Below are 27,638 nucleotides of genomic sequence, written 5' to 3'. Positions count from 1 at the left end.
GGTGGCGCGGCGGGCGGCTCGTCCGCGACCAATCAGAGAACTCGGTCCAGGAGGGGCGGAGCCATGCGGACTACATTTCCCAGAAGCCTCGCGGGCTTCGCGTTGTTTTCCGAATTCACCCCACTGGGCTGCTCAAGCCCGAGGCTGCTAGGGAGAGGGTGCAGGTTCGGTGGGCCCATCTGGCGGAGTCGAGCAAGGGAAATGGTCCCCGCCCCGCCGATCGCCGGTTGAGGAGGAGCCGCTCTGGCCAGGTGGCAGGCCAGCCGCGGCGCGGGGCGCGGGCCAGAAGGGGCGTATCGTCCTCCCGTGCTGCTGCTGAATGTCGACTCCGGAGGATGAGGAGAGGCTCTCGCCGCTCGCCCAGAGATGGCCCCGCGCGAGCAAGTTCCTCCTGTCGGGCTGCGCGGCCACCGTGGCCGAGCTAGGTACCCGGCCGTCCAGCCTGGGCCTCCCCCGCGAGTCGTCGAGGGGTCGCGCGGGGGTGGGGGACCGGGCGGGTGGCTTCGTTTCTGGGTGGATGCAGCCCTCTTGGTCCACACCTGTCCTGCAGGTGTGGCAGGGTGGGGGCAAGGCCAACCTTGTAAGGAGGAGGGATTGGAGGTCACGAAGGTCTCTTCCTTCCAATTTCGTCTCCCTCGGGTGTGCTATTGCGCCTGAATGTGTCCGTTTAGAAGCTTCCTGAGCTGTCATTCCTCTATAGGGATCGTTTTCTCTTTCGTGAGGATGCCCTTTTTAAAACCCAGTCCACTCTTCATCTTTATTGAGGTCATCTCTGTTATTTATATTCTTACGCAGCGTCACTATATCGTTGTGTTTTGGGTCCAAGTTGTGAACCCAACCTGTGGGACTTAAGTTCGTTACCCATCACTTACCGAGCATCCACTCAGCATCTGCCAGTTGACCTCTTTGCGTGGAACTCATCTATACTGTGTTTACCTTGCAGGACTCTGAGAAGTTAATAATATATAAACGTTAAACCCAAGGCAAGGCAACCGCTAATTGCAACACTGTTATGACAGTGCTGGAGACAGTAGAGATAGAGTTCAGAAGACCCAGCCCTGACCTTCTTACAGGCTGGTGGGGAGACATGCAGAGACAGACAATTACATTATGCTACTTATTATAATGAAGATGTTATTAAGTATCATAAGAGCAGAGAGGATGAACAGTTACATCTGCATAAGCAAGTCAGAGAAAACTTAAGGGGCTACCTAGAGCAGAACTATGATGCCCTTGCAAGAACAGGTGGTGTTTCTTCCAAGAATTTTGTGACTGGAGTGCCTGTGTTTTCCCTGCCTTCACTGTGCATTTTAAGATTACCCTTTCATTTTCTTGCCTGTTAAAAAAAAAAAAAAAAAAAAAAAGGAATAGCTTGGATGTGTAAATGTTAGTTTGTCCTGTTCTAAAATGAGTGTACTTTGTATTTCCAGCAGAGGCAGAACATGATCTGTTGTTTGCCCTTAGTGCTCCTCCACTCTTGCCCTTTGGACCCTCTGTTTTTTTTTCTTTCTCTTCTCCCAAAGCTGATGGCAAATTTTTATTATTCATTGTTTCTACTGAAATACAATTCATTAACTTAAACAAGTTTTAAAAGCAGATTGCTAAATGATTAGCTATGTTCCCGGTTTTGTTTTGTTTTGTTTTTTTTAACCTGATGTTCCCCCTGTGACCAATGGCTTTTGTAAAGGAACATTCCTCCTGTTAAAATTTCATGGAGAATTGAATGGGGGAAGGGGAATCAAAATATGAGATGGTTTTGAGTACAAAATGATTTAGGATCAGAACCTGAAGCATTATTTAAATAACCAGCAAGAAAACCAAAGTGATTTTAAGAGGCATAACCTATGCTAATATAGAGGTGCCTATATCTTAAGACTTTTCAGGTTTCATATGTCAACAGAGGATTGCTTAAATTCTCTATGTGCACACAACTTGTGTTTTAGAAAAACCAACAGCAAGATAATTAACTTTTCCAAAGACCAGTGGTTGAGACTGAATATTCTCTTCCCCCGTCTCTGTGTTCTCTTGGAAAAGGCATAGCTATGGTTTTGTATCAGGTGGTGGTCACTGAAAAGATTTATGTAATGTCACTAATGTTAATGAACTTATCTGAATCATTGTGTGTATAAAGTTATGAGCTTGATCTTCCTTATGTGAGCCAGTTAGCTTCACTCTGTTTCCAGGTGAGAGGTCTATCTCTAATTCAAGATGTAATCATTAGGGAAAAATTTTTCAAGTACAGGTGGTATTTGTAAGGAAGCCATGCATAAAACTCATCAGTGCTGGAAAACCAACTCAACATATTCCTTAATTGAAAGAATATTGAGCCTGCCACCCTTTGATATAAAAGACACGATAAACCCTGTGTTGCATCTTCTCTTTCTCAGACATCAGGTCAGTGATTCATCTACATGCAAACATCACCCACGAAATGACAGAATTCAGCTTCATCTGGCATTTATTAGGAACCTGTCATAAGTAGTACAGTATTCTAAAAGTCGCATTGGCTCTTAATCATGGTTGCAGTCCAGGGCACATCACAGGCAATGGATACTGGAAATTATTCACATTGGAAGGCAAACATTAAGGACTAAAGTAGGTTTTGGACTGAAATTTCTGACTGAAAAAGAACCCAAGGGCTGGTCACTTTTTGCTTTCTTTCTGGTGCTCTGGGGCTGCTCTGGGACAGTGATTCTCAAATTTGGGAGTGTATAAGAATCAACTGATGTCTAAACCCCATCAACCTACTGAGACTCCACAGGCGTGGGGCTAGGAAATGTGTAATTTTTAACAACCTCCCTGGCTGATTCTGATGTATTCTGAAATTTGAGAATCACCCATCTTGTGCTGACTAAAATATGGGTCCTGTGATTTTTTTAAAAAATTTTGTTTGTTTCTCTGAATGTTATGGGTTTCCCCCTCGTTTTGTTTTTGTTGTTGTTGTTAGCAACCTTTCCCCTCGATCTCACAAAAACTCGACTCCAAATACAAGGAGAAGCTGCCCTTGCTCGGTTGGGAGACGGTGCAAGAGAGTCTGCTCCCTATAGGGGCATGGTGCGCACGGCCCTGGGGATTGTCCAAGAGGAAGGCTTTCTAAAGCTCTGGCAAGGAGTGACACCTGCCATTTACAGACACATAGGTATTTATCTTGATTCTAGCTGGTGAGTTTGTCACGAGTTCTGTGTTTGTCTCCTCTGCTTTCCTGTTGAGCTGTGTTCAAAAGCCAGCTAGTTTTCTTCTGCTAATATGATAAATGAATATAAGGTTATTAAGGAATTATAGCCTTAGGGTTTTAGAAATGCATACAGAAGTATTTAGGGATGAACTGTCATGATGTCTCTAATGTAATTGAAAATAATTAAGCAAAAAAAAAAAGAAGCAAATATGGTGAAAATGTTAGCAATTGATAAATCTCCATGATAGATATATAGGGAATTGTATTATTTTTCTCTACTCTTCTGTATGCTTGAAAATCTTCCTAATAAAAATGTTTTTTATTTAAGTTTAAGAAAGAAAAAGATGAATAGTTGATTTTTTTTCCACTTGAGGAACTTTAAACACAAAATTAAAAATATTTTTTTTACATTCTTTGAAAATTAAACTATATTTGAGTGCAATGCCTCACCAGTCTCTGTCCCATGTGTCAGAGGCCAGGTTGATCTGAAAGTGAACAGGGATGACTGTCTAATCCAACCTTGGCAATAGAGTAAATGCAACACAGGTGATTTTTTCCTCAGTTCCCAGGCCACCTAGGTGGGTCCTTAGTCACTCTGAAAGGAAAGTAGTTGAAATTACACTGCTGCCAATGAGAACACTTTTCTGCTCTGCTTCCAAAGGGGCACTCACATAGATAGGAGTTGCTGAGTTTGCAGCTTGTGGACAGGAGAATAAACTTGCCTTCAAAAGGAGATAGGACGGGTATGGCGTTTTCCTTCTCTAATCATAATCATTCCTCAAATACGTAGGGACCCTTGATCAGAAAAGTGCCCAGTACTAATGTTTACCAGCTCTGTGTTTTTAAAGCTTCAGTTCTCCAGATGAGCAGGTTAGAGTGTATTCACCAAGAACTGTCCAGAAGTGTGATTAGACTGTTATTGTTTTGGTGCTTTGTATGTTTTTGAATATCTTAAAATACTTCATTAAACTTCTTCAGATATCAAGAAAAGCTCTCTATATGAGTACCATGTACTGATTTTCACAATTTTTCTTCTTTCTTCTTTTTTTTTTTTGATAGTTTCTCCTTGCTTCCCATTATCGTCTTGAGTTTTACTTCTTTTCATTTGTATTTTGTTGACCACCATCTGTGGTTTTACAGTTAAGATTCATTTCATATGTTTGACACTTGACTGAAAAATTACCTTAACATAATAAATTATCCAGTGAAGTTGTGCATGTTTACTGAGTGAAAATGCCTGCTGTGTACCAAGCTCTGTACTAGGGCATATAGTATAATGAAAAGACACAAAACCCGCCTTGAAAGGCTCATGGTCTGATGGGAAGATGAACAAGAAAATCAAGTTAATTTCTAATCAAGATGATAAATGCCGTATTAGACACATGCCTGGATAGTTCTGGGGGATCAGAGAAGCATGGCAGGTGCAATGACAGCCTAGAACACTGGAGGCCAGGTCAGAGGGCACTTTTTGGAAAACATGTTCTTTGAGTTGAGTATTGAAAGAATAGGAGGAGTTAGCAAGTCAGGAAAGGGAGAAGCCATTCAAGAAAGATTAGATAACACAGGAGAAGGCCCGAGGTTTTAAAAGGCATGCCCATTTGGAGAACCATCAAGACCAGGTGTCTGAAGCCTAGGGTGTGTCAGAGAAAGACACAGCTAGAGATGTTGACCAGGCCATGTCAAAGCATCCTCTTGTTTTATTAAACACAGGACCAGATTCACCCTTTCAATGCTCTGTCTTGCACAGTGTACTCTGGAGGTCGAATGGTCACTTACGAACATCTCCGTGAAGTTGTGTTTGGCAAAAGTGAAGATAAGCATTATCCCCTTTGGTAAGTTTTGTTTTGAAAATAATATACTGTATTGTACAACAGAGGGAATATAGCCAATATTTTATAGTAACTACAAATGGAGCCTAACCTTTAAAAATTATGAATCACTATATTGTACACCTGTAAATTATTTAATGTTGTACATCAACTATACTTCAATTAAAAAAGAAAAAGAAACTATACTAGTGCCCGGAAGGTTTTACTATTTATCCATTAGATTTGTATAAAATTGTGCATTTGTACCAAAATTGCCTCAAGGTATAGGCTTAAAATAATAAATAATTACAATAAAAATCCAAATAATTGAACATTTACTGCATATTGTATACAAACATACATGTATATACCTATATAAAATTATGTATATATTATTTAATATTTTAATATTAAAAGAATTCTTATGGAGCACCTTCTTTATGCCTCTTTCTACTGAGAAACCCTAAGCTTTAGAGTCAAACAGACATGGGCGCATATTCCTGCTCTATTTCCATGTAGCCTGGGCAAACTACTTCACCTCTTTTATCTTCAGTTTTCTCTGCTCTGGAAGTTAATACCTACAACCAGGATTTTGTTTTTGTAAGATTAGATGAGATGATGAATGTAAGTGCCTATCGCTTATAACATTTAAAATAGAAACAGAGAAAAATAGGTTAATACAAGTAAAATACACAGAACTCCAGTAGATCAATAAAAAATACATAAAGAACATAAAAGGAAAAATCAAGAAAGGATATCAACAGGCAACTCACAGAAGAAGGAATGTAAGTGTTCATTAAACATGTAAAAATGTTTACATTTACATGTAAAAATGTAAAAAACCTCACCAGTAATCAGGGAAATTAATTATAAGCACTTTTAGCCATTAAACTGTTAAGGGGAATGTAAGTTACTATAACCTTTTTGGAGCATAAAGTTTACCTGTTAAAAATTTTTTTTTTTTTTAAATATTTATTTATTTATTTGGTTGCACCGGGTCTTAGTTGCGGCACGCATGTGGGATCTAGTTCCCCGGCCAGGGATCGAACCCAGGCCCCCTGCATTGGGAGCATGAAGTCTTAACCACTGTGCCACCAGGGAAGTCCCTAAAATTTTTAAATGTGTAGTCCTTTGACCTAGCAACTCCTCCTTTATGATTAGAATCATTCAGAAATATTTGTACCTATGCATAGTCTCTCACACACACACATGCACAGAAAGATATGGACTGTAGCAGTGTTGATAATAGCAAAATTTTTTAATTTAAATAACTAGCAATTTGGAAGTAGTCAAATAAGTTATGAGACATTTATACAGGGAGACATAACACAGCTATTTGAAGAATGGGTTTTATATGAAGAACATATAAAGATGCCTATAATATCTTTTTTGGGCTGAAAAAAAAAATCCAAGTCACAACTGTAAGAAAAGGGCAATAAGTAGAATTTCATCTTCCAGGCAAAATCTCTTGGTGCTGTTTTTGAAAAATTGTAATGTTTTAAGCTATACTAGTTGCTTTCCCAGAGTTGGAGAAGGAATAGATTAATAGTTCTTGCATTCTGTAATTTCTTCCAGATGTGAAAGGGTTAGGTAAGGAGTTCAAAGGAAACATGTCACCGAAGCCAGCTCTCAGGGTGGATTGCCTCCGTGTCCTCTGACCCCGTCAGAACAATTCACTCAGTCACTGGGTCTTTACTGAGTGATTATGCTGTGTCAGTCCTATACTTAGTACCGAGGATATAGTGATGAAAAAGGCATGGTCCTCCGACATAGTCCCTGACTAGACTCACGGTAATAGACACAGATGCCTAATAAGTAGAATCATGTAACAATCACACAGGAGGTGTGGTTATGGGATTCGAAAAGAGGAAAACCAGTGGTAACATACTGCACCCATCGCTGTGAGGAGAAACAGTCATGCTCATAGGTGATTGGTGGGAGCGTGAATTGATACAAGTACTGTGAAAAGGAACTTGGCAGGATCAATCAAATGTCATATAAATGTTCACATTTCTTAGTGAAGAGTTAGCTGCTTATATAAATTATGGAGTGGTCATAAAATGGAATGCTATGAAACTGTTTTTTAAATGAGGCAGCTCTATATGAATTGACAGAGATAACCTTTAAGAGCAGAACAGTATACAACCTGGCATTCTGCATTTGTACTTTTGTTTTGTTTGTTTTTTGCTGTACGCGGGCCTCTCACTGTTGTGGCCTCTCCCGCTGTGGAGCACAGGCTCCGGACGCGCAGGCTCAGCGGCCATGGCTCACGAGCCCAGCTGCTCCGCGGCATGTGGGATCTTCCCGGACCGGGGCACGAACCCATGTCCCCTGCATAGGTAGGCAGACTCTCAACCACTGCGCCACCAGGGAAGCCCTGCATTTGTACTTTTAAAAAAGATACTTTATATATACGCGCTCGTGTGCACAAGCCGTCAGTTGTAACTTAGTGGTTAAGACTGTGGACTGTGCACTCAGACTGCCTGGGGGTTACATCTTGGCTGTACTCCTCACTGTGTGAGCTGTCATTTAACTGCGTTGTGCCTCAGTCTCCTCACCCGTAAAGAGGAAATAACAGTGGTACTAATGTCATAGAGTCTATCTGAGAATTAAATGATATTTGTAAAAGTGCTTAAAACAGTGCCTGATGTAATGCATTCAGTGAACGCATTGTTATTATCTCTAGAAAAGTATAAGAGAAACTAGTCGTTGCGATCACTTCAGAAGAGGGGAACTGGGGATAGGGACCCTTTTCTACTCTGTACTCATTTGTACCTCTTCAAATATTGTTTTAGAGTACAAAGAAATTAGCTACCCCTCTCCCCCCAAGAGGCCACTGCCATAATCTCAGTAGAAGATGACTGGGGCTTGTCCCGAGACAGGAGCAGCTGGAGCAGGGAGAAGATGAAGGATTCAGGGCATGTTTAAGTACAATAGCCTAGACTTGTTCCCTGTTGGCTCCAGGAGGTGACGATGAGGAAGAGTCCAGGGACAGAAAGTTTCTTCAAAGAGAGGAGCATTGTCAAAACCCCTTCCCCTTGGAAAACTACTAAAATAGTAATCCATAAAATTTGACTTACCCGGGCTTCCCTGGTGGCGCAGTGGTTGGGAGTCCGCCTGCCGATGCAGGGGACACGTGTTCGTGCCCCGGTCCGGGAAGATCCCACATGCCGCGGAGCGGCTGGGCCCGTGAGCCATGGCTGCTGAGCCTGCGCCTCGGGAAAGGCCACAACAGTGAGAAGCCCACATACTGCAAAAAAAAAAAAAAATTGACCTACCAGCCTTTGTCTGTTAAACTGATTACATCAATGCTGTTTTTATTCTCCTGTGGTCAGAATTAAACTGTAGTTAAACTATGTCTTTGAAGCAACTGCCCTTCCTTTGAATTTCAGGCCATGAAAGGCCCCTGGCACTTCAGATTTGAATGTCGACGCCTCCGGGTCCTTGGACCCTCCCATCAGTAAACAGACAAACCTCTGTGATTTGTCCGGGTCTATTCTTTGCTTCACTGTGTCTTAAATCTCTTACCCCGGGGATTGTACCAGCATGTTATTATTCCCTACAGAATCTGTGAAATTGATAGCAACCTTTAAAAAAATGTATCCCCTTTTATAATTAGGAAATCAGTGATTGGAGGGATGATGGCTGGTGTTGTTGGCCAATTTTTAGCCAACCCAACTGACCTAGTGAAGGTTCAGATGCAAATGGAAGGAAAAAGGAAACTTGAAGGAAAACCACTGCGGTAAGTTCTCCAACCAATGAGTAACTTTCCTTTCCCCCTTGAACATTCCCTAATGACTTATGCATTTTTGTAACCCAACATTCAGTAAAGACATTAATTCTGACTCTTAATTTGGAAGTGGTATTCACTAAGGGGAGAGGTGAGATGGACCTTTTCTTTGCCTGACAATGTGTACATGTTCTCTACCAGACAAATTGTACATATGCAAGCTTTCCCAGACAAGGCAGCTAGATTTGTCCCCTACTGCAGCTTGATATAAAGAGTCTGATCATTAACAGTTGCCCTGGTGTGAATTCTGATTCTGCCACTGTGGCTTGGCATTGTGGAAGTCACTTAACATTTCTAGTCTGTTTCTTCATCTTTAAAAGGGACTGTCTCAGATGGTTTGACAGAGTGCCTGGCTCATCAGGTGCCAGAAAGCTTGCTTTCTTTCCCTTTCTCTCTGAAGGAAGGGAAACAGCAAGGTGAACCTTGCAAATTGTTCCTCCTTCCCTAATTTCGCTCCTCTTTTCCCAAGTTTTTATTATTATTATGCTGTTCTGATATAAAATCCTCCTATTGCACTACCCTATATTGTCAAAGTCTGCCTTTCTTCAAAGGGCCTCTTGTTCAACAATTTACTAAAATACCACTTAGGCAGTTTCCCCTGGGAAAGGGGCAAATCTTGCAGATAGATAGACAGACCTCTCCCAGGAAAGAGGAGAAGTGCAGGATGCCCTGAGTTGAGTATGAAGGGGTCTGATCCTCTGAACACTGCAGTTGTGCCACTGAGCCAGAGGTCAGGGGGGGTTGGGGGCCTCATTTGGAGGTTCACCACGATCACTGCCCTCCACTCTGCTGCTCTTCCAGCTGACTCAGTGGAAAGTGGGGTTGGGCTGTGGCAGTCCAGGCCCCCTTCCCAACAGGGAGATAAGTAACATGTACAGCAGAGGAGAAAAGGGTACCGCACTGACTTAACCAAGTAGTTTACAGAATCCCAGGACCCGTTTTGTCGTCCTGTAACAACTTCTGATTACTATGTAGCAGGGTGAAGTAATGTTGCCTTGGTTTGATACATGGAGAGAAGGAACCGTTGGGGTCCAGCAATGTCTGAGTTTTAACTGATCACCTCAATGTTTTTCCTTCTCTGTCTCTAATGTTGGACATTTTGGGTTTGATATAATAGAAAAAATATTTAATGTTGTAAAGAGCATGAACCTTGGGATCAGACAATCTAGAATTCAAATCCAGCCTTTGTCACATTTTAGCTCTGTTACCCTAGTCAAGTTCCTTAACCTCCCTAAGCCTCAGTTTCTTCAGATGAAAATTTGAATAATAATACACACTTCATAGAGTTTTCAGGAATAACTTGTATCTTATGTATATAAAAAGTCTGGTGCTTAATAAGTGCACAATAAATGTGCAGTTGTTAATGTGACCTCATTCGTGAGCCTATTTCTTATATAGCATAATAGCAATTATGAATGTCCTTCTTTTTGGTAAGACTCAGAGAGTTTAATGCCTGAGTAAAAGCCACACAGCTAGTAAGTAGTAAGATGGTATTTGACACCAGGTATGTCTGACTATAGAAAACCCAGGCTTTTATTTTATGTCATAGGTTTCCACATTCGGTTCATGGTTCAGCACCATTTTTCATCTGTGTATAGAAAAATGTGCAAAATAAAGGCAAGATAATAAATTTTCATAAAGCCCAAAGTATTCAGTTTTAAGAACTCTTATGAAATTTTCCTCCCTCCTTCTTGGTCTAAAAATATCACTTCTTTTATGAGATGATATGAGAACTGATTTTTTTGATGTTATTTGGTAAAATTACAAAATTTGAAGGTCTCCCACAATACTAGTAAAATGAACTCAGAGGTCTGATAACCACTATTCCTGCCTATAGTTAATATGGGCACAGATGATGTAAAATATCAAGAAAGGAGTTTTCATCTGTTTAATAATCTGAGAAGAGGATGTCACAGTTTATAAATATCTCCATAAAAAAGTGTTTAAATCAAAAGTTGGCCTTTTTTTCTAAAGAACTAATAAGTTTATCTGGAAATTAGACTTACGTGGATTGCTTTAATTTCTAACAATTCTAGATAGTTAAGATGTTACTTTACTCTAAATCATAACAGCTATAGGCAAAGCTTATACAATTGCATTCCAAACACAGGAACGCATAGAGTTTTCACATTTATTATTATTTTCCTTTAGATTTCGTGGTGTGCATCACGCATTTGCAAAAATCTTAGCTGAAGGAGGAATACGTGGGCTTTGGGCAGGCTGGGTACCCAATATACAAAGAGCAGCGCTGGTGAACATGGGAGGTAATGGAAACTTCGTTGAATTCTGCGAAGTCCTAATCGCCTTCATCATTTTAATTATAAGCACTCCATCGGGGAAAATGAGAATATGTATTTTATTATTTTTAATAATATGTACTGGCAACAGTCTTCCTTTATGTTATAATGTCATAATTGAATATTTTCCCTAGAATATTTTCACTTTACTCTATGCTGATATATGAAAAGGATTTCCTAAAACTAGCAAATTGTGACGATAAGGAGATAATACCAAACCATTTCTAAGGGCTACACTCCACACCATACCTTCCTCTCAGATTCAAACTGGTATATGTACCGTATGTGATGGTCATTAAATGCAGACTACAAATCTTTCCCCCCAGTAGTCCTGCTCCTCTTGCCGTATAATCCATTCTGTACAGCTGGGCACCTCAGGCTGGAAATCTGAATGTTTCCTTAACTCATCCCCATCTCTTGCTTCCCATATTCAGTCATTAATTTCTCCTATCTTCTAAATATTTCTTAAATGCCCCCCCGCAGTATTATGCTAAGTGAAATAAGTCAGACAGAGAAAGACAAATACCATGTGATCTCAATGTGGAATCTACAAAACAAAACAAAACAAAAGGAAAACAGACTCATAGATGCAGAGAACGAACAGGAGGTTGCCAGAGGAGAGGAGGGTAGGAGGCCAAAATAGGTGAAGGGGATTAAGGGGTACAAACTTCCAGTTATAAAATAAATATGCCACAGGGATGTAATATGCAGTATAAGGAACTATTACAATAATATTGTGATAACTTTGTATGGGGACGGATGGTTACTAGACTTATTGTGGTGACCTTTTTATAATGTATGCACATGTCAGATCACTATGAAGTACACCTGGAATAACCATAACATTATACATTAACTATATTTCAATTAAAAGAAAGTTTCCCCCCTCATGTCTACTACCTTAGTATCCTTAAAATGACTGTTTTTACAGTAGTAACCATCAAAACACAACTAGACCACTGCCACAGCCCTCTAACTGGTCTCTTCCTCTGCCCTCAAATCTGTACCCAGTATCCATCGAGCTTTATCTAAAATACAGATCGGAACATGTTATTGGTATCTTTAAAACCCTTCACTGGCTTCTTATCACTCAGAGAATAAAGTGGAAATTTCATAACATGACACAGCAGGCCTGTATAATCCAACCTGTGTCTTCTGGGGTTGAGCAATTCATTGACTCTGGAGCAGAGAGGGAAGCAGAGTCCAGAGCTAAAATGTTCCACTGCCCGCACACACCAGACTCTTCCTCACCTCTGTACTCTCTGTCCTCATCCCTCTTCTTCTGTTTAGTTTTCTTCTGCAGATCGTTTCATACACAGCTGAGGTGTCTTCCCCACCCGTGTACTTTACCCAGACCTCCTGCAGCCGCCCCTCCCAGGTCACGGTGTGTTAGATGCCCCTTTATATGTTTCCATAGTTCCCCGTGCTTATCTCTGTTACCGGTTTTACCTCATTTCATTGCTTTCTACTATGTGTCTATCTCCTCCTCTAGATTTTGAGCCCCCTGAAGGCAAGGACTATGTTTCATTTTTCTTCATTTCCCCAGTCCCTCGTACATAATCAACAGACATTTAGTGAATGAATCAATGGATGGAAGACTCCTAAGACCAAAATTATATGATTCTAAGAACCTGATAAATAGCATTTTTGAGAGGTATAGTAACATATCACTCAAACATCAAAGGGAGTAAATCTATTTTATATACTGCTATTTCAGTCCGTTGATGTCTGCTGCATCATATTGATGGATATTTTGGTTTTCAGAAAACCTTTCAGATTGTCGTTCTCAATTTATTGCTTCAAAATCTACTGCAGCCCAGATTTCTCTTTCAAGTTCCAGCTTATCTTAAATATATCACTTTGAGTGTGTCCAAACCAAGCTCATTTACTAAATCACTTCCTTCTCTGTTCTTCCCAATCTCAAAATATGATATCATCATCTTTTTGGTTGAACAACCCAGAAACCTGGGCCTGATTTTGATCTCTTTGCTTTCCCTTGCTCCTTACAGCCAACCAGTCACCAAATCCAGCCAGTTCTGTCTTGCATACATATCTCGAGTTCATCCACTTCCCTTCATCCCTGGAGCCACTGCTCTGTCCAAGTAGTATTGATCTCCTCCTACTGGACCACTACAAACGTCTCCTAACTAGTCTCCCCACGTACAGCCATTTTGTCCCACTGTGCATCTGAAATTTTTCTAATCAGGATCACTGGGGCCTATCATCTTACCTTAAAACATTTAAATTAGTCCATTCTCATTTTCCCATCTCCATAAATGGCAGCTGTGTCCTTCAGATTGTTCAAGCTCAAAACCTTGCCGTCATTTTTGCTTCCTTTCCTTCCCTCCATATTCAATCTGCTGGCCAATCCCTGTTGATCCTGTTGATTCTGTCTTCAAAACACCCGAACTCTGACCAGCACTCCACAACGCCTTTATCCAAGCCGCCATCATTTCTTATCCAAGCCGCCGTCATTTCTTATCCAAGCCACCATCATTTCTTACCAGAAGAACCGCAACAGCCTCATATCTAATCTGCCTTGTCTGCCGATAGTCTACTCTTAACAGAGCAGCCAGAGTGATCTTGTAAATCGTGGCCCCGGTCAGTCACTCCTTTGCTCAAATCATCCCCTTCTCCAACTCTTGCTGCCTCTGCTCCTGTTAAACTAGTGTTCTTGCTGTTCTTCTAACATACAAAGCTGACTTTGCCTCAGGGCTATAACACACACTGTGGCTCTGCCCGGGACGCTTTGTCATAGATATCTACAAAGTGTACTTTCTCAAGCTTCCTTAAGGTATCTGCTCAAATATTATAGCGAGGTCTTCCCTGATCACCCTATTTAAATTCACATACACCAACCTTCCCCACCCTCACACGCTCGCTGTCCCCTCTCCTTGCCTTGTCTTCAGCAGTCACTACCATCCGAAATGCCATGTGTTTACTTACTTGTTTATTGTCTCAGCCTCCAACAAAGAATGGGGATTTTGTTCATTTTGTCCACGGCTCTTTCCCCAGAGCCTAGAATAGCGCCTACCACACAGCAGGTGCTCAGATATCTGGTGAATGATAAAATGCATCTACCCATTCTTACCTCTTTCCAATTCCCTTCTCTGTACTTTGGTGTATGTAATCTTTACAAAACTCCAGTATTGGGATCTATCCCTCCCCTGTTTAAAACCCTTCAACAGCTCTTCATTGTCATTAGGAAAAAAGTATACAAAACTTAATGTAGAATAATGACCAGGACCTTTTGTTTAAAGTGACAATCTCAACTCAACCTAACTTAGGCTAAAAAAAGGAATTCATCAGCTCCAACACTGAAAAGTGCAGGGGTTGAACTGACTTTAAGCAGAGCTGGATTCAGATGTTCAAATGATATAATTGGGTGTCTGTCTCTCTTACTCTTTTCCTCCCCCTCCATCTGCTTTCCTCTGCTTGAGAACAAGAATGGGATCTTTCATCCTTCTACACATTCCTGCCCCATTCTTAGCACATTCTTGACACAAAAGACATTCATTGTTGAACGAATGATATTTAAGCTTTCTTTTTCTATGTATTGCCAGATTTAACCACTTACGATACAGTGAAACACTACTTGGTTTTGAATACACCACTGGAGGACAATATCATGACTCATGGCTTATCAAGGTAAGACTGTTTTAGTTTGTCTCTTTCTATTTTTTCCTATCTCACCCTTTCTTCCATATTTGGCATAAATTCTAACTTTTGTCTCTTTCGATTGAGAACCTACTGATATGACCCTTAAAGAAAGGCAATAGTATAAAGAGCAATTATATAAAGAGCAATTTTCTTAAAAGTTTGTTGCAGTTAAAATGGGGAAGGGAGGGGCAGAGTTGCAGAATGCTTCAGGTTAAACCTCCCCAAATATTTGCACCTTGATGGGGCCATCCCAGGGTCAGATTCTGATAACTGATTCTCCAACTCAATTCAACGGGTATATCTGAGCATCGTTTAGGTTAAAGGCACTGTGCAAGGCCCTGCAGTGGATACAAAAGGTAAACCACACTCCTTCCCAGGGAGTGTACCAAGGGGAAAAAACAAGACTAGTGTAAAAAGACTGCACAGTAAGTGCTAAAAGAAAGGAACTAGTTACTGTAGAGTTGGGGTGGGAGGTGCAGAGAGAAAAAATAACCGCTCAGAAGGGCCTACGAAGGAGACAGAATTAGATAAGTGTTTTGAAGGGCTGTGGCTTGTGACGGACAGAGACACGATAAAGAAGAGCATCCTAGGAAAGAGAAACAGCTTAAATTCTTTGCAACACAAGTTCAAATTATCCATTAGAGTGAGTTAACTTTATAGATGTCGAGGGTCCTTACGATTCTATTTAGCTTCTGATCCTGTTTCCAAATTCTAGACCCCTTTATGCTATTTAGACAACCCCAAAAGTATGTGAGAAGTGCCAAATTAGTGATATCTGGAGACATACAGATAGACATAGATATAAACGGTTCCAAATTTCAGGGTCACCTTAGTATTCCTAGAGTAGTTTTTCTTCGTTCTTCCTCTTTTTTTTTTTTTTTCTTCCTCTTTTAAAGTAAGTGTTATCTTTAGTGCCGCTAGGGCAATCTTTCTGTCTTTGCTCAGCTTTCTTTCACATTCCGAACTTTCCTCCAGGTGTGTTCACAAGCGACACCATATTTTCTGTAGCCAGTAGTCCAGCCACCTCTTTCACAGAGAAGACTGAGGATTTTAGGCCTCTGTCCTATAAACATCCTTAGGATATCTGTACCCACCCTTACAGTCTTCCCTTCACTATCTTTGTCCATGCTGTTCGCTCTGCTTGTGAGACTCTTCCCCAGTTTCTACCCAGTCAATCATTCTACCCATATCATCTTGAGAGATACTCTTGTCTTTCAAGAGGCTTGTCTGTTCAGTGTTATGATCTATTCTCGGAGCAGGATATTCAGTTCTAACAGTCCCACGGTGATGTTACCTCTTGTTTCTTTTTCATTGTCTTTCTACCCAAATGGTCTTCAAAATGCCACACTTCTAACCTAAGATTCAAGAATTTCCCAGCAGGTGTAAATCTGCCTGACGGACCCGACTCTACCTAATGGATCTGTCTTTTTTGGAAAGACATAGGATTTCCCATCACTGTGTTCCAGCCCTAATCTGAAATAACTTCGTCTTACTTACTCTAGGTCAGGTTTTGAGAAAATGGGGTGACTGGTACTTGGTTCCTTCTTGAGCTCCATACACTGGATCAGGTTTTTAACTGGGTTGGTGGGAGTCTGTGGGTACGTGAGGCAGCTTGAAAGTCGCTAACCACAGACTCACAGCTAAGTAGGTAAACTGCTGTGCGATCTGGAAGTTCTGCAGGCTGTGTCACAGGGTAAAATGAGCAATCGTGGAGGTTCGAAGGGGATTGCAGCCGTGCAGTCGAGAGATTGATACGAGCCGTCAGCATCTGAGGGAGAGGAATCTGGTACGAAGAAGAGGAGTAAAAGTGGTGCAAGCACTGAACCATGGGCTCAGAAATGGCTAAAACGGTAAATTGTATGTTATGTATATTTTACCACAATTAAAAACAATAGTGTAAGTAAAATGAAGTTCTGGGGTGAGGGAGGAGGAGCAGAAGACTGTGGCTAGGATTTTAGGGAGGTGGGGAGGCAGGTGGCAAAGTACATTACTACGGGATGCAGCAGAAAGCTGGGGTGTTGAATTAATTCAGGCAATTATACAGAACAGAAAAGCCAGAAAAATTCCCTCTTCCCTCTTTTTAAATCACGAGGCTACTGAGAGGTAAAACTGTGCAAAAGGTTAGCTTACACTGTGTAATGATCACAGATGAGCATGAGTGCTGATGGACTGTTACAAACTAGCCTTGCAGATGGCCATCTGGTCTCCTAGAGAGAACAGAAGACTTACCCAGTCACTCTCGGTCCATTATCACTTTAGCCATGTCCTGGGCCTCACTTTGGGGTGTTACTAGCAAGGAGTGATAAAGGTCAGTAGCAAAAAGCAGCAATGTTCATGCCAAGTAGCTTGATGAAACTGACGTTCCTTTTACTCCTCTCTCTTCTCATTTTGACCATCTTACCTGAGGCCTCCTTAATATACTGTTTGCTCTCTTTCAATATATTTTTTTTAAAGGAGCCTAGCCAGATCACACTACCTCCTCAAAACAATTTGATAAGGGGATGAGGCAGACCACTGGCAGCTGCCCCTAAGGTCTCTGTGTGCCACATGGGGCGACAGTTGCCAAAGGGCGTTCTTGATGTGGTTATTATACAGGTAAAAATAAATCCTTTAATAGTAAATTAATTAGTTAGTGACTACTAATTAATGAGGGCTACCTACATTTAAAAAATAGAATTTATTAATAATATTAACACTCTGGTAGAAGTCGTTTCTACTCTTGGCTCTTATGTGTGAAGCAGAGCTGGCACCCAGCCTCTCTGAAGCAAATGGACGAGTAAAAATGTAGCGTTTCCCTCCAATCTTTTGAGCCAAGAGGGGGAAATTGTGTACCTTTTTCTATCCTATTTCTTTGTTCTTCCTTACCTCTTTTTTTTGTTTTTCCTTACCTCTTGATTGATCTTGTATGCTGTTTCTAGTAGACCTAAGTTTTAGAACGTAGGTGAATTTTGTGTTAGTTGAGACATTTCTATGTAAAAACGTGAAGGTATATTAAAATAAATGATATTAAACTTGGACTTGCAAAGTATCTGAACAAATAGGAAAGAATGTTAAAAGAGCAGCAGTCTACACCTCCTGGGATATATATGGTGAAACAGTAAGTTCTTTCCACATAGGCAATGCCTGTCATGTGGACAGAGGCCCAAGAAAAGTTACATGCACGGTCGGGTCATTTGCTGGAAGATGTAAATAGGTCATATGCGCTCCTTCTCTTGAATTCAAGAATTCCTGAAGTGAGTTTCTACTTTGAACAATCAGTTCTGACCTGCAAGAGTCATAAAGAGCTTGGGGACTTCCTGCTGCAGCAGGTTAGAGCAATACAGTGTGAAGATTCCTAATGCAGCTTCAGCCGCCCTGCCACAGAGCCTTCAGACACTTAAGAGGCCTTGCTTGGCATGGAACTCAGGGATCCTTATCTCTGGGAGGTACTTGATGTTCCAGAAGGACATAAAAGTTTTCCACAGTTTTTCTTTCTAGCTTTCCATTAGCCCAGTCTGACCCCCCGATCCCAGTCTGTGGACTTAGCTGCCACCTCCTGGGTCCTGGGCCTTCCATTTCCTGTGGTTCAGGATAGCCACTCCCCCTTCTCGTCATCTGTGTTTCTCCTGGAAAAGTTTACAGTAGTTAATGGGTCCTCGGGTTATGGGATGTCGATAATGTTCCTGTATTGCCTCGCTCCTGCGCACACTCATAATGAACTGATGGTGGTCTCTGCACTGTTCAGTCACTCATTTACAGAATCTTGATTTACTCTGTAGTGGGTTGGCCACATCCATTTTGTCTGTCTTGAGTAACTGACCAGAAGCCTTTCTCAAGAGGGGGTAATTATGAACCAAATTATGTGATTCCTCCACTTACGATCCTTTCAATGACTTCCCTTCGCATTGAGAATAAATCAGACTCCTTAAATTAGCCTTCTCTGCCTGCTTCTTTAGTCTCTCATCTAGCTGGTGAGAAGGAAGCATCTATGTCGAGACCTGCCGTCACCCACCAGCCTTTCCATGACTGCCTGTTACCCAGTTACTCCCTATCATGTGATCTCATTTTATTTTTTTCATAGCACTAACCACATCTGAAATTATTCATTTCTCCTCTGCCTCTCCCAAGTAAGTGCCTTGAGGACAGGATCTTATCTGTCCTGTTTACTGCCTACAAGAGTGCCTGCCTACAGCAGATGTTCAATGTATATTTGTTGACTGGAGATTCTTCTTTTTTTCTACCTCTTTAATGAATTAATTTATCATTGATTTTAAGCTAAAACAGCATTATTACGAAGAATATTATAGTACTAGATTTATTATTCCATTCTTTCTAAATATCAATCCCCTTTCCTTAAAATTTAGAAACTGCTACATATTATCTTTCGATTTCATTTATTTGTATCTATAGTTTATGTTCTGGACTGGTAGCTTCTATTCTGGGAACACCCGCTGATGTCATCAAAAGCCGAATAATGAACCAACCGCGAGATAAACAAGGAAGGTAGACAGAAAGTCTTCAGTATCCATGGATCTGAATGTCTGTAATAATATTGTTCTTTAAAGACCCTTCCCTGTATTTATTCTTGATGGAAATGTATTTTTGTGTTTACATGTGTTCAACCGGGAAGTTGTTTTTATGCAGTTACCTGCTTTGTGTCTGATGGAAAAGTACTGTGCCTTTGGGGAAATAAGCTAATTTACCCATCATGTTATTTAGACGCAAGGTGTTTATTATGACCTTGTTGTTTTCAAAGAGTTTTTGAAAATATACTCTGCTGAGAATTTCCAGAGCACTTCCTTCAGAAGCTTAGGACTTAGAGGTAACATGGGTAATTTGACCTGATATAAAACAGTATGTTCTCTCTGGAAGAGATCGGGTGGAGTGAATTCTAAGTTATCAGACCAAGGATGGGGTGAATCAGGGAACTCAACCTTGAAAATATCTTTAAACCCAAAAGAGGTGCTCTCTATATAAAGAACCACCAATATTATTTTTTCTAAGCTAGCAGAAAATAGTTAAGTAACTTTTCTTAGACCATTTAAACATTCTATTTATACATCTATTTACACATAAGAAATTTAACGAAATTGTCTTCTTTCCTTTTTAGGGGGCTTCTGTATAAATCATCAACTGACTGCTTGATTCAGGCTGTTCAAGGAGAAGGATTCATGAGTCTCTATAAAGGCTTTTTACCCTCCTGGCTGCGAATGGTAAAGTTAGGTTTTTCCTGCCTTTGTTTTTGTTTTCTTTATATTGATTCTTAAATCACTTTTCCTTTCTAAATATTTTCCTTTTCTCTTCTGGCTTTTGGCATGGTTCTGCCCCCAATCATGGTTCTTTCTTTCTTTTCTACATCTCTTTTCATTTTCTTTTACCTCCAAGTCCCTTGGTAGATTAAGGTAAAATAATTCAGTTACATCAGAAATGAATAGGTTGATATTATGTTGTTAGAAAGCCAGTGGATAGATTGTTCTGAAATGTAAAGCCTTTTGCTATTTAGCCAAAATGTTATACTTTGAGACAGGTATACAGATTTCATTACTAGAGACCATTCCTATCAAAATGTTACTGTTTCAAACAAAATTAGCTACTTTGATGATAAATGTTGCATTACCCATTAATACTTATCACCACAAAGCTCTGCTTAGGAAGAAAACATTATATAATTTTTATTTGGTCTAGATGCTATTTTTTATTGAAGTGAACTAAGATGTAGAATTAGATAGACTTATGGAAGTAACATAACAAATATAATAAAAACAAGGTACTCAAGTATTTGGTAAGTTTGAACATATTTGAAAGAATGGATGAGTTATGGGTTTAGAAATTCAAACAATCAATACTTTACACAATATGATATAATAATATTAACTGAGCACCTACTCCATGCAAAGCCCTGTACTCAATGCCTGGCTTTGGGATGAACCTAAGAGTCTCAGCCCCTGCTCCAGTGCTGGAGCTTCCAGTCTAGGTCGGGAGCTTCCAGTCCAGGTCGGGACAAACACTGAGTAAGAAACCAGCAGCAATGAGTGGAAGAGTCGGGGCCATGGGGTGGGGATCCCTGGTGCTATCAGAATATATGTAGCAAGTAAGGACAGCCTGGGAGATTAAGAAAACCTCCTTGGAGAATGGACTTCTGAATTGAGATGTGAAGAATGAGTAGGACTTTGCCAGGTCAAAAGGGCAGAAAAGAACATTCTAGATGGAGGAACTAGATGGAGTGGACAAAGAATATGACACGTTCAAAGAACTGAAGAAAACCCAGCTGTCCAAGGCATGGAGACGTGGAGGAGAGCAGCACAGGGTGAGGCCAGAGACAGGCAGGGGCCAGATCAGGAAGGGCCACAGGACCCCTGAGAGTGAGGGGCATTGGCTTGATGACGTGTGCACTTGTAGCAAGACCATTCTGGCTGCCATGTGGGTTGAGGAAAGACCAGGAGTAGTGACAGATGACAGATAATGATAACTTGGACTGGAATATAGCAGTGGGGACAGAAGAAGATAGAATTTTAAAATGTTTAGAAAGGAGCTAAAAAAGAACACGACTGGATGGGGAAATGGTTGGAGAAGGCAAGGAAAAGTCGGGCTTCATTCCCAGATTCCTGCCCTGAGCAAACAGTGATATAATTTCCTAAAATGGGGACCATTTGCAGGGAAGAAGATTTTGTGGTAGAATGACAAGTTTAGTTTGGATATGGTAAGTTTGGGATACTCATAGGTCATCTAAGAAGAGACGTCTAGATGACTAGCTTAATATATTGGCCTGGATCTTAGAATCATGAGGATGGAGATTGAGATTTGAGCACTGTCTACACACAGATAATAACTGAAGCTTTGGGGATAAATGACAGCACCAAGGGTAGTAGGTATCTATCTATTAACATGAAATTAATAGCCAAAGCCCTTGGCAATATCTGATACAAAAGCATACCTAAGTTGTGAAATACAGTTTTGATTGTCTTGATTGTACCTTGAAGTTATCTCAAATCTGTGGCTATTTAATGGAAAGGAAGATATTGACTTGGCCTGCATGAACCAGGCACTATTACAAGTGCTGGTAACACCAAGAAATAAGATGTTTATTTTTTTTTTTTTTTTGCGCTAGAGGAGCGTACAATGTGATGGGAGAAGATAGACACGTAAGTAGTTAAAATTACAGAAATTATGAAGCTAATATTCCTAAATCACTTGGTATATGGCCAGTGCTATGCTAACCATGCTCTCAGATTAACTCACTGAATTCTCCCAACTATCTATTTAGTAGGTTACTATCATCTCTCTCTTCTATAGAGGAGGAAACGATAGCGTAAAGTGTCTGAATAACTTGACTGGTCCGGGTGGTTAGTAACTGTGGAGGCAGGGACTCAAACCCAGGCAGTCTGACTCCAGAGGACATAGTCTTACTAAAGAGGCTACCAGTGCTGTGAACAAAAGAGGAGAACGCAGGTAGTGGAGTAAAATGGCTTGAACTCTTTGGGAAGTCCCAGAAGGCTTCCCAGAGGTGATATTTGATCTGAGCTTTGAAGGATCAGTAGGTGTTTTCTTGATCAGTAGGTCAAGAAAAGCATGAGGGGGCCACATGAGCAGGGGCACCAAGTCATGTCTGGTGAACTGCAGAAAATTCCGTGCGGCTGGACAGTAGGTCCTCAGCGGGCAGGTGGTGGGAGGGAACGCTAGAGGAGCACTTAGGGACCAGGCTGAGAAAGATCTCGGGGGGCAAGTTCAATAGTTTAGGTGAAACTCTGCAGGTAGCAAGCATCTGTTTGAACATGGAAGCCATGTGCTAAGATTTGCTTGGGGACAAGACTACTGTGGCAGCAATGTCAAAGCTACACTGAAAGCTAGAACGCAAGAAAGGGCGTTTCGGCAGTGGTCTAGCCAGGAGATGATTGTAGAAATGGAGAGGAGATGGATTCCAGGAACATTTGTGCTTGACTCCACAAGACTTAGTAAATGATCAGATGGAGAAAGGGAGGGAGAGAGAGAAGGAAATGGGACTTTGATGTTTCTAGTGTGAGAGACTGTGAGGACGGGGGAGACCACTGATGAAAAACAAAATCGGTCAGGAGAAGTGAGGGGCAGGGAGAATATCACGTACAAAGGAGCGCTGAGACCAGCTGATCTGACCCATTCTCTTTATACATGAGACTCACGAAGTATAAATGACCCCAAAAATGAGTGCTTAATATATGACAAGCTCTGTGCTAAGCTCTTTGCACACATTAATTATTTTTTTAAGTCTTACAAGAACCTAGTAGAACAGGTGGGGTTATCCTCCTTTTTCAGATTAGAAAAACGTGGCTCAGAGTATATAAGAGACTCTCTCAAGTTCATGTAGCTAGTATATGGCTGAGCTGGGAATTAACTGCAAGTTTGTTCAACTCTAACTAAACCCATGCTCCTAACTAAGACAGTATACTGAATTTCTCAAGATCCTACAGCTCATTATAGAAGTTTTAAAAGAAAAGAGACAGGTCGTGGTGATGGAGAAATGTTACCAGAGACAGGCTGGATTAGCACCAAAGATGACCAGGGTGGCACTGCCTTGATCTATCACAGTGCAGAACCCTGAGCTTAGAAGCCTAACTCCTGAGCACTTCCGAGTAAACTGGCCTTGCACATACAGATACCCTTCAGCCCAGCTCGTTGAAACCGATGACTGGACCACAACGTTGGCTCAGCCATACTGAGAAATACACTTGGCCAGTGATCCAGATGCTGAAGTCCTCTGGACAGCTAACTTCAAGCTATATGGGAGCCAAGTTATACTCAGAAGGTTGCTTGCTGAACACAGAACAATAACAGGAAGAGCTTATTTGTGAACTTAATATTGAAAAAGATACACCCAAGAGCACTTATGTGTTAAGCCCCACAGTAATAGGAATGGAGAAAAACTTTTTTTTCCCAGCAGTTACGACAACATGGGTTCACATACACTTGGATTATTTTCGGTGGTACAACTATGCCAGTGAGGAAAAAACAAGTAAAAGCATGTCCTGGCCACACGCGCGTCTACGAAGAGTCTCAGTATATCCCGTTTATATACTATGCGTGCTACTTGGCTATATGATCTTCCTCTAACTCCTCTTCAAAACCCAGCTAAACCCAATCCCAGTTCCTTCCACTAGTTAGAGAAAATATGACCTCGCTTTGCTCAATCCCTGATGAATATTTATTTCATTTGCATATAGTTTGGGTGCTATGAAGAAGTCTGATTACCAGAGCAAGTAGGAATGATTGCCTAGTCCATTCTTAACTAAGACCTCTGCTTCTAGATCCAATTGCAGTCATATCCTTGGCTCACTTCATTTTTATTGTCACAAGACTGTGGTTTCGTCACAACTTCTTTATTTTGTCTTTGTCTTCGTACATTTCACTAAGATGTCTTCTCCTAAATCCACTATTATATTCTCAGTCTACCAGTATAACTTGCTCAATATTTCCCAACACGAATGACATAAATATCGCTTTACAAACTTTCTAACCAAATACATTTTACATTCTAATTGCTTAAGCTTATTTCTCCACTCTAATGTGATCAGAGTTCCTCTCTGATCAATATTACCCATAACCTATCAACCAAACCAGATGAGAACTGGATCCGAGACACACTTTCTCTGATGGCTGCTTCCAGTGTTTCCTCTGTGATTTTCCCTCTGTGTCTTTAGCGTTTTTATCTTCTGTTACTGAACAATCCTCATTCCCTTATAATTCCTTTTGGCACAGTTACACCTTCATAGTCAGTTCTTTCTGAGTTAAAAGCCCTTTTCTCCATTTAATGTGAATTTTTATATTTATTAGGTGATACACCAGGTGTTGGTTTTATGACCTAACTCTCAAAGGATAATCTTTCATCTTCACTTTCAAGTTCTTAAGTGCCCCCTTGTCATGCTCCACATGTAAACTACACGTAGAGGCAAGGAGCCCAGCCTAGAATTCAGGCACGCTGAGCCCTAGCCTTTTATCCAGTAACAGTCAGTAAAAGGAACCCTGGAATGGAAGCCAGAAGCCCATGGTCTAGCTCCACAACGTGCTAACAGGCATCTGATTGCTAAGTCTTAGTGTCCTCATCTGTAAAATAGGGATATCAGTACCTTTCCTTTCCATTGTAAATGGTTCAGAGAAATCTGTGAGAAATAAGACATGAAAATGCTTTGTAAATTATAAGGTGCTCTACGAAGGTGAAATACCAAAATACTTGTTTTCAGCCTAAGTGGATTCAAAATGAGTTCATCATTCAAAGATGTGTATGCATATGTGTACAAGATTTATAATTGCTTTGAAATATGCACTAACTTCTTTGATTAATCTTTCAGACCCCTTGGTCACTGGTGTTCTGGCTTACTTATGAAAAAATCAGAGAGATGAGTGGAGTCAGTCCATTTTAAGCCCTTAAAGATGCAGCCCTTAAAGATACAGTGTTCATTATCATTGAAATGCGGGCATCTGCAACATACACCCCCTATTATTTCTACCTCTTTAGGAAGACACCTTACTCCACAGAGACCGTGATTTATAGGGGGCAGCACTTTATTTTTATCTGGAAACCCAAGTTCTCTTTGACTCCTCTTTTTGTTCAAAAGCAATCTGATTGGATCACACAAGGCCTCCCAATGAGACCCAGCCCAGTGTTTTCTAAGGAAGAGTCAAATCCCGACCACTTACCTTGAGCAAGAAGATTCGACCTTCGAGATGCTATTCTATGCTGAAGAGCTTGCTTAGAGGAGGAAATGCCAGAAGGGAGACAGCATCTTAGACCTGAAGCAGACAACAGTAATGTGGAAAAATACATACGTACATAATGACCACGGAACGTATTTAACCTGTCGTGTCAGTATTTACGACTGAAATTTGATAATTCACTTTTCTGTTGCCATTAAAGTGTGCATACTTTAAATTAAAGGGAGGTGAATGAATAAACAGTTTGAGATTTCCCTAGTGTTGAAGGAAGTTGATGTACCTTTTCTTGCCAGGAGGATGAAAAAAAATCAAGTTGAGATGATGTTTGGATCTCAAGGGAAGCCGCCGTTTTCCGTCAGTGCCCTGTCGTTAGTTGATCTGTGTTCACTGGTTAACTCGCCAGCACACAGGCTAAGGACTTCCTGACAGCCACCGACCACATCTTGATGAAAACAGAAAAGAGTCTTTGCTTTGTGACATATCCCATTCCAGCTTGAATTTGTCACTAGCTCTCAAGAATCTCAATATATGAAAAACGCAGTTTATTTGATTAAAGCTCGAGTGGACAGGTCCTTTTAATAAAGAAACATCTGTTATCATCAGCCTCGCAGTGGCACGTTAACAGCAAAGCTAAGATGAAGTCAGTCGACATAAATCCTTTCTTAATCTCCCCTTCCCTAACGCTTAGGGTCCTAGAGAGAGAGAACTCAGAAATCACACTAAAGCTGTCTCTAGCCTGAATCTTATTCAATTTGACAAAGCCTCCTGCCTAAAAAGTGATAAGTATAAACTGCTTATGGTGTACAGTTTTGTCTCCAATCACTAAATCACATCCCTTTTCTTAGAAAGGTGAGAGATTTCTTCAGATTCACCTCTATACCACCTGTTCCCCGCAACCTCAGACAGTGTGCATTTCTGGATGGATGGCTACAGTTATGGGTAGAGGCTGTAACTGTCAAAATAGGAAAACCCCAAAAGCTCAGACCCAAGAAAGACCGTGGAGCTGACCAAACAGGATTTATCATGGGCATGAATGATGTGGAACAGAAAAAAGTTTACAAGTACCCTGTGGTTGCACTGATGTATAATCACTGCCATTTAAGAGGGGAAGTATGCTTTAAAATATATTTTAATGTGATGTACTAATATGCAGTGGTTTATTGTTTTTGTAGAATTTACAGAATGTGAAGTTTAATCTCTTAAAATCTTTCGGTGGTCTACTTTTCCATTGCATTTGTCAGTCTGTATGAATTGAGTTGTTAAATATATTTAAAATAATATTATGTACTTAGGTTCTCAAGTGTTCTGTATTAGAACCGCTTTAGGAAACTTTGTTTTTTGTGTGTATTTTATACATTTTTAAATCAAGTAAATATTGGATCAAAATAATTATACGCAAACTGGACCCTGAAAAACTTTATTTAGCTTTATTCTTTGAGGGGCTTGAGGTAAAAACATTGCTTACATAGTGAGACTATTCCTTGGTGTCTGGATTCAACATGAATAATTGGTTTTTTTTAACTGGAAATGACTCCTTAGGATGGTCTGGTTTAATTCTTCCATTGTCTAAGTTAGGAAACAGAGGCCTAGAGAAGTAGAGTTGTTCATGCTCATAACTTACTTAGTAGCAGAGCCAGGATAAAGATACAGATCTCTTACTTATTATTACAACTGACAGTTATTGTACCCTGATTAGGTACCAAGTAAATGCCTTATGTTATCTTCACAACATCCCAACCCAGTGCTATTGAATCTTCCAAAAACAGATTTTTTCTTTATGGCATTTCCTGTCTTAGACATGTTAAATGAATTTGAATTGCCTTTAGCATACATTTTAGAATGGAGTCACCATACTTTAGCTAAACCATAGAGACCCTCCAGAATCTGACCAAATCCTGTAGATCCAACACATATATCCTATCACAGTTATACTTTTCCAGTGAAATCATTTTCATTAATGTATCTTGGAACTTCGCTTTATTTTACCAACTTGAAATCATCTTGTTCCTCTCCCAAATAACCCACAGTAAGTAAAAAGAAATAAAATTTCAGTAATTTTGTGTCCATACTGAAAGACAGCCATTTCAGCCCACTTTCTTATAATACAACTGTTGGTGGTATTTATCTTCAGCTCAGTATTGATAATACTTAACCTCTGAGCTTCCTTTGCTTAGCTTCCCCATTTTTTCTCTTCACAAATGATTTTTTTTTCTCACTGAAAAATATACATGTTCTTATTTTTAATT

General features: G+C 40.6%; 1 protein-coding gene across 1 annotated transcript; it reads left to right on the top strand.

Moving 5' to 3' along the window:
* Positions 1 to 319: 319 nt before the first annotated feature.
* SLC25A27 (solute carrier family 25 member 27) lies at positions 320 to 27,638 on the top strand (the record flags this gene model as incomplete). The annotated part of the gene is given in 10 exon segments (XM_082664179.1): positions 320 to 425; positions 2,948 to 3,139; positions 4,923 to 5,007; positions 8,603 to 8,725; positions 10,925 to 11,037; positions 14,634 to 14,718; positions 19,120 to 19,212; positions 19,820 to 19,922; positions 25,296 to 25,361; positions 25,363 to 27,638. Coding segments are annotated over 10 exon segments (1,038 nt in total). The 3' UTR covers positions 25,435 to 27,638.

The sequence above is a fragment of the Grampus griseus genome, assembly GCF_964374135.1.
Source record: "Grampus griseus genome assembly, chromosome: 10".
NCBI lineage: Eukaryota > Metazoa > Chordata > Mammalia > Artiodactyla > Delphinidae > Grampus > Grampus griseus.
The sequence above is the reverse complement of the archived record's forward strand: the minus strand, read 5'-3'. Positions and strand labels throughout refer to the sequence as shown.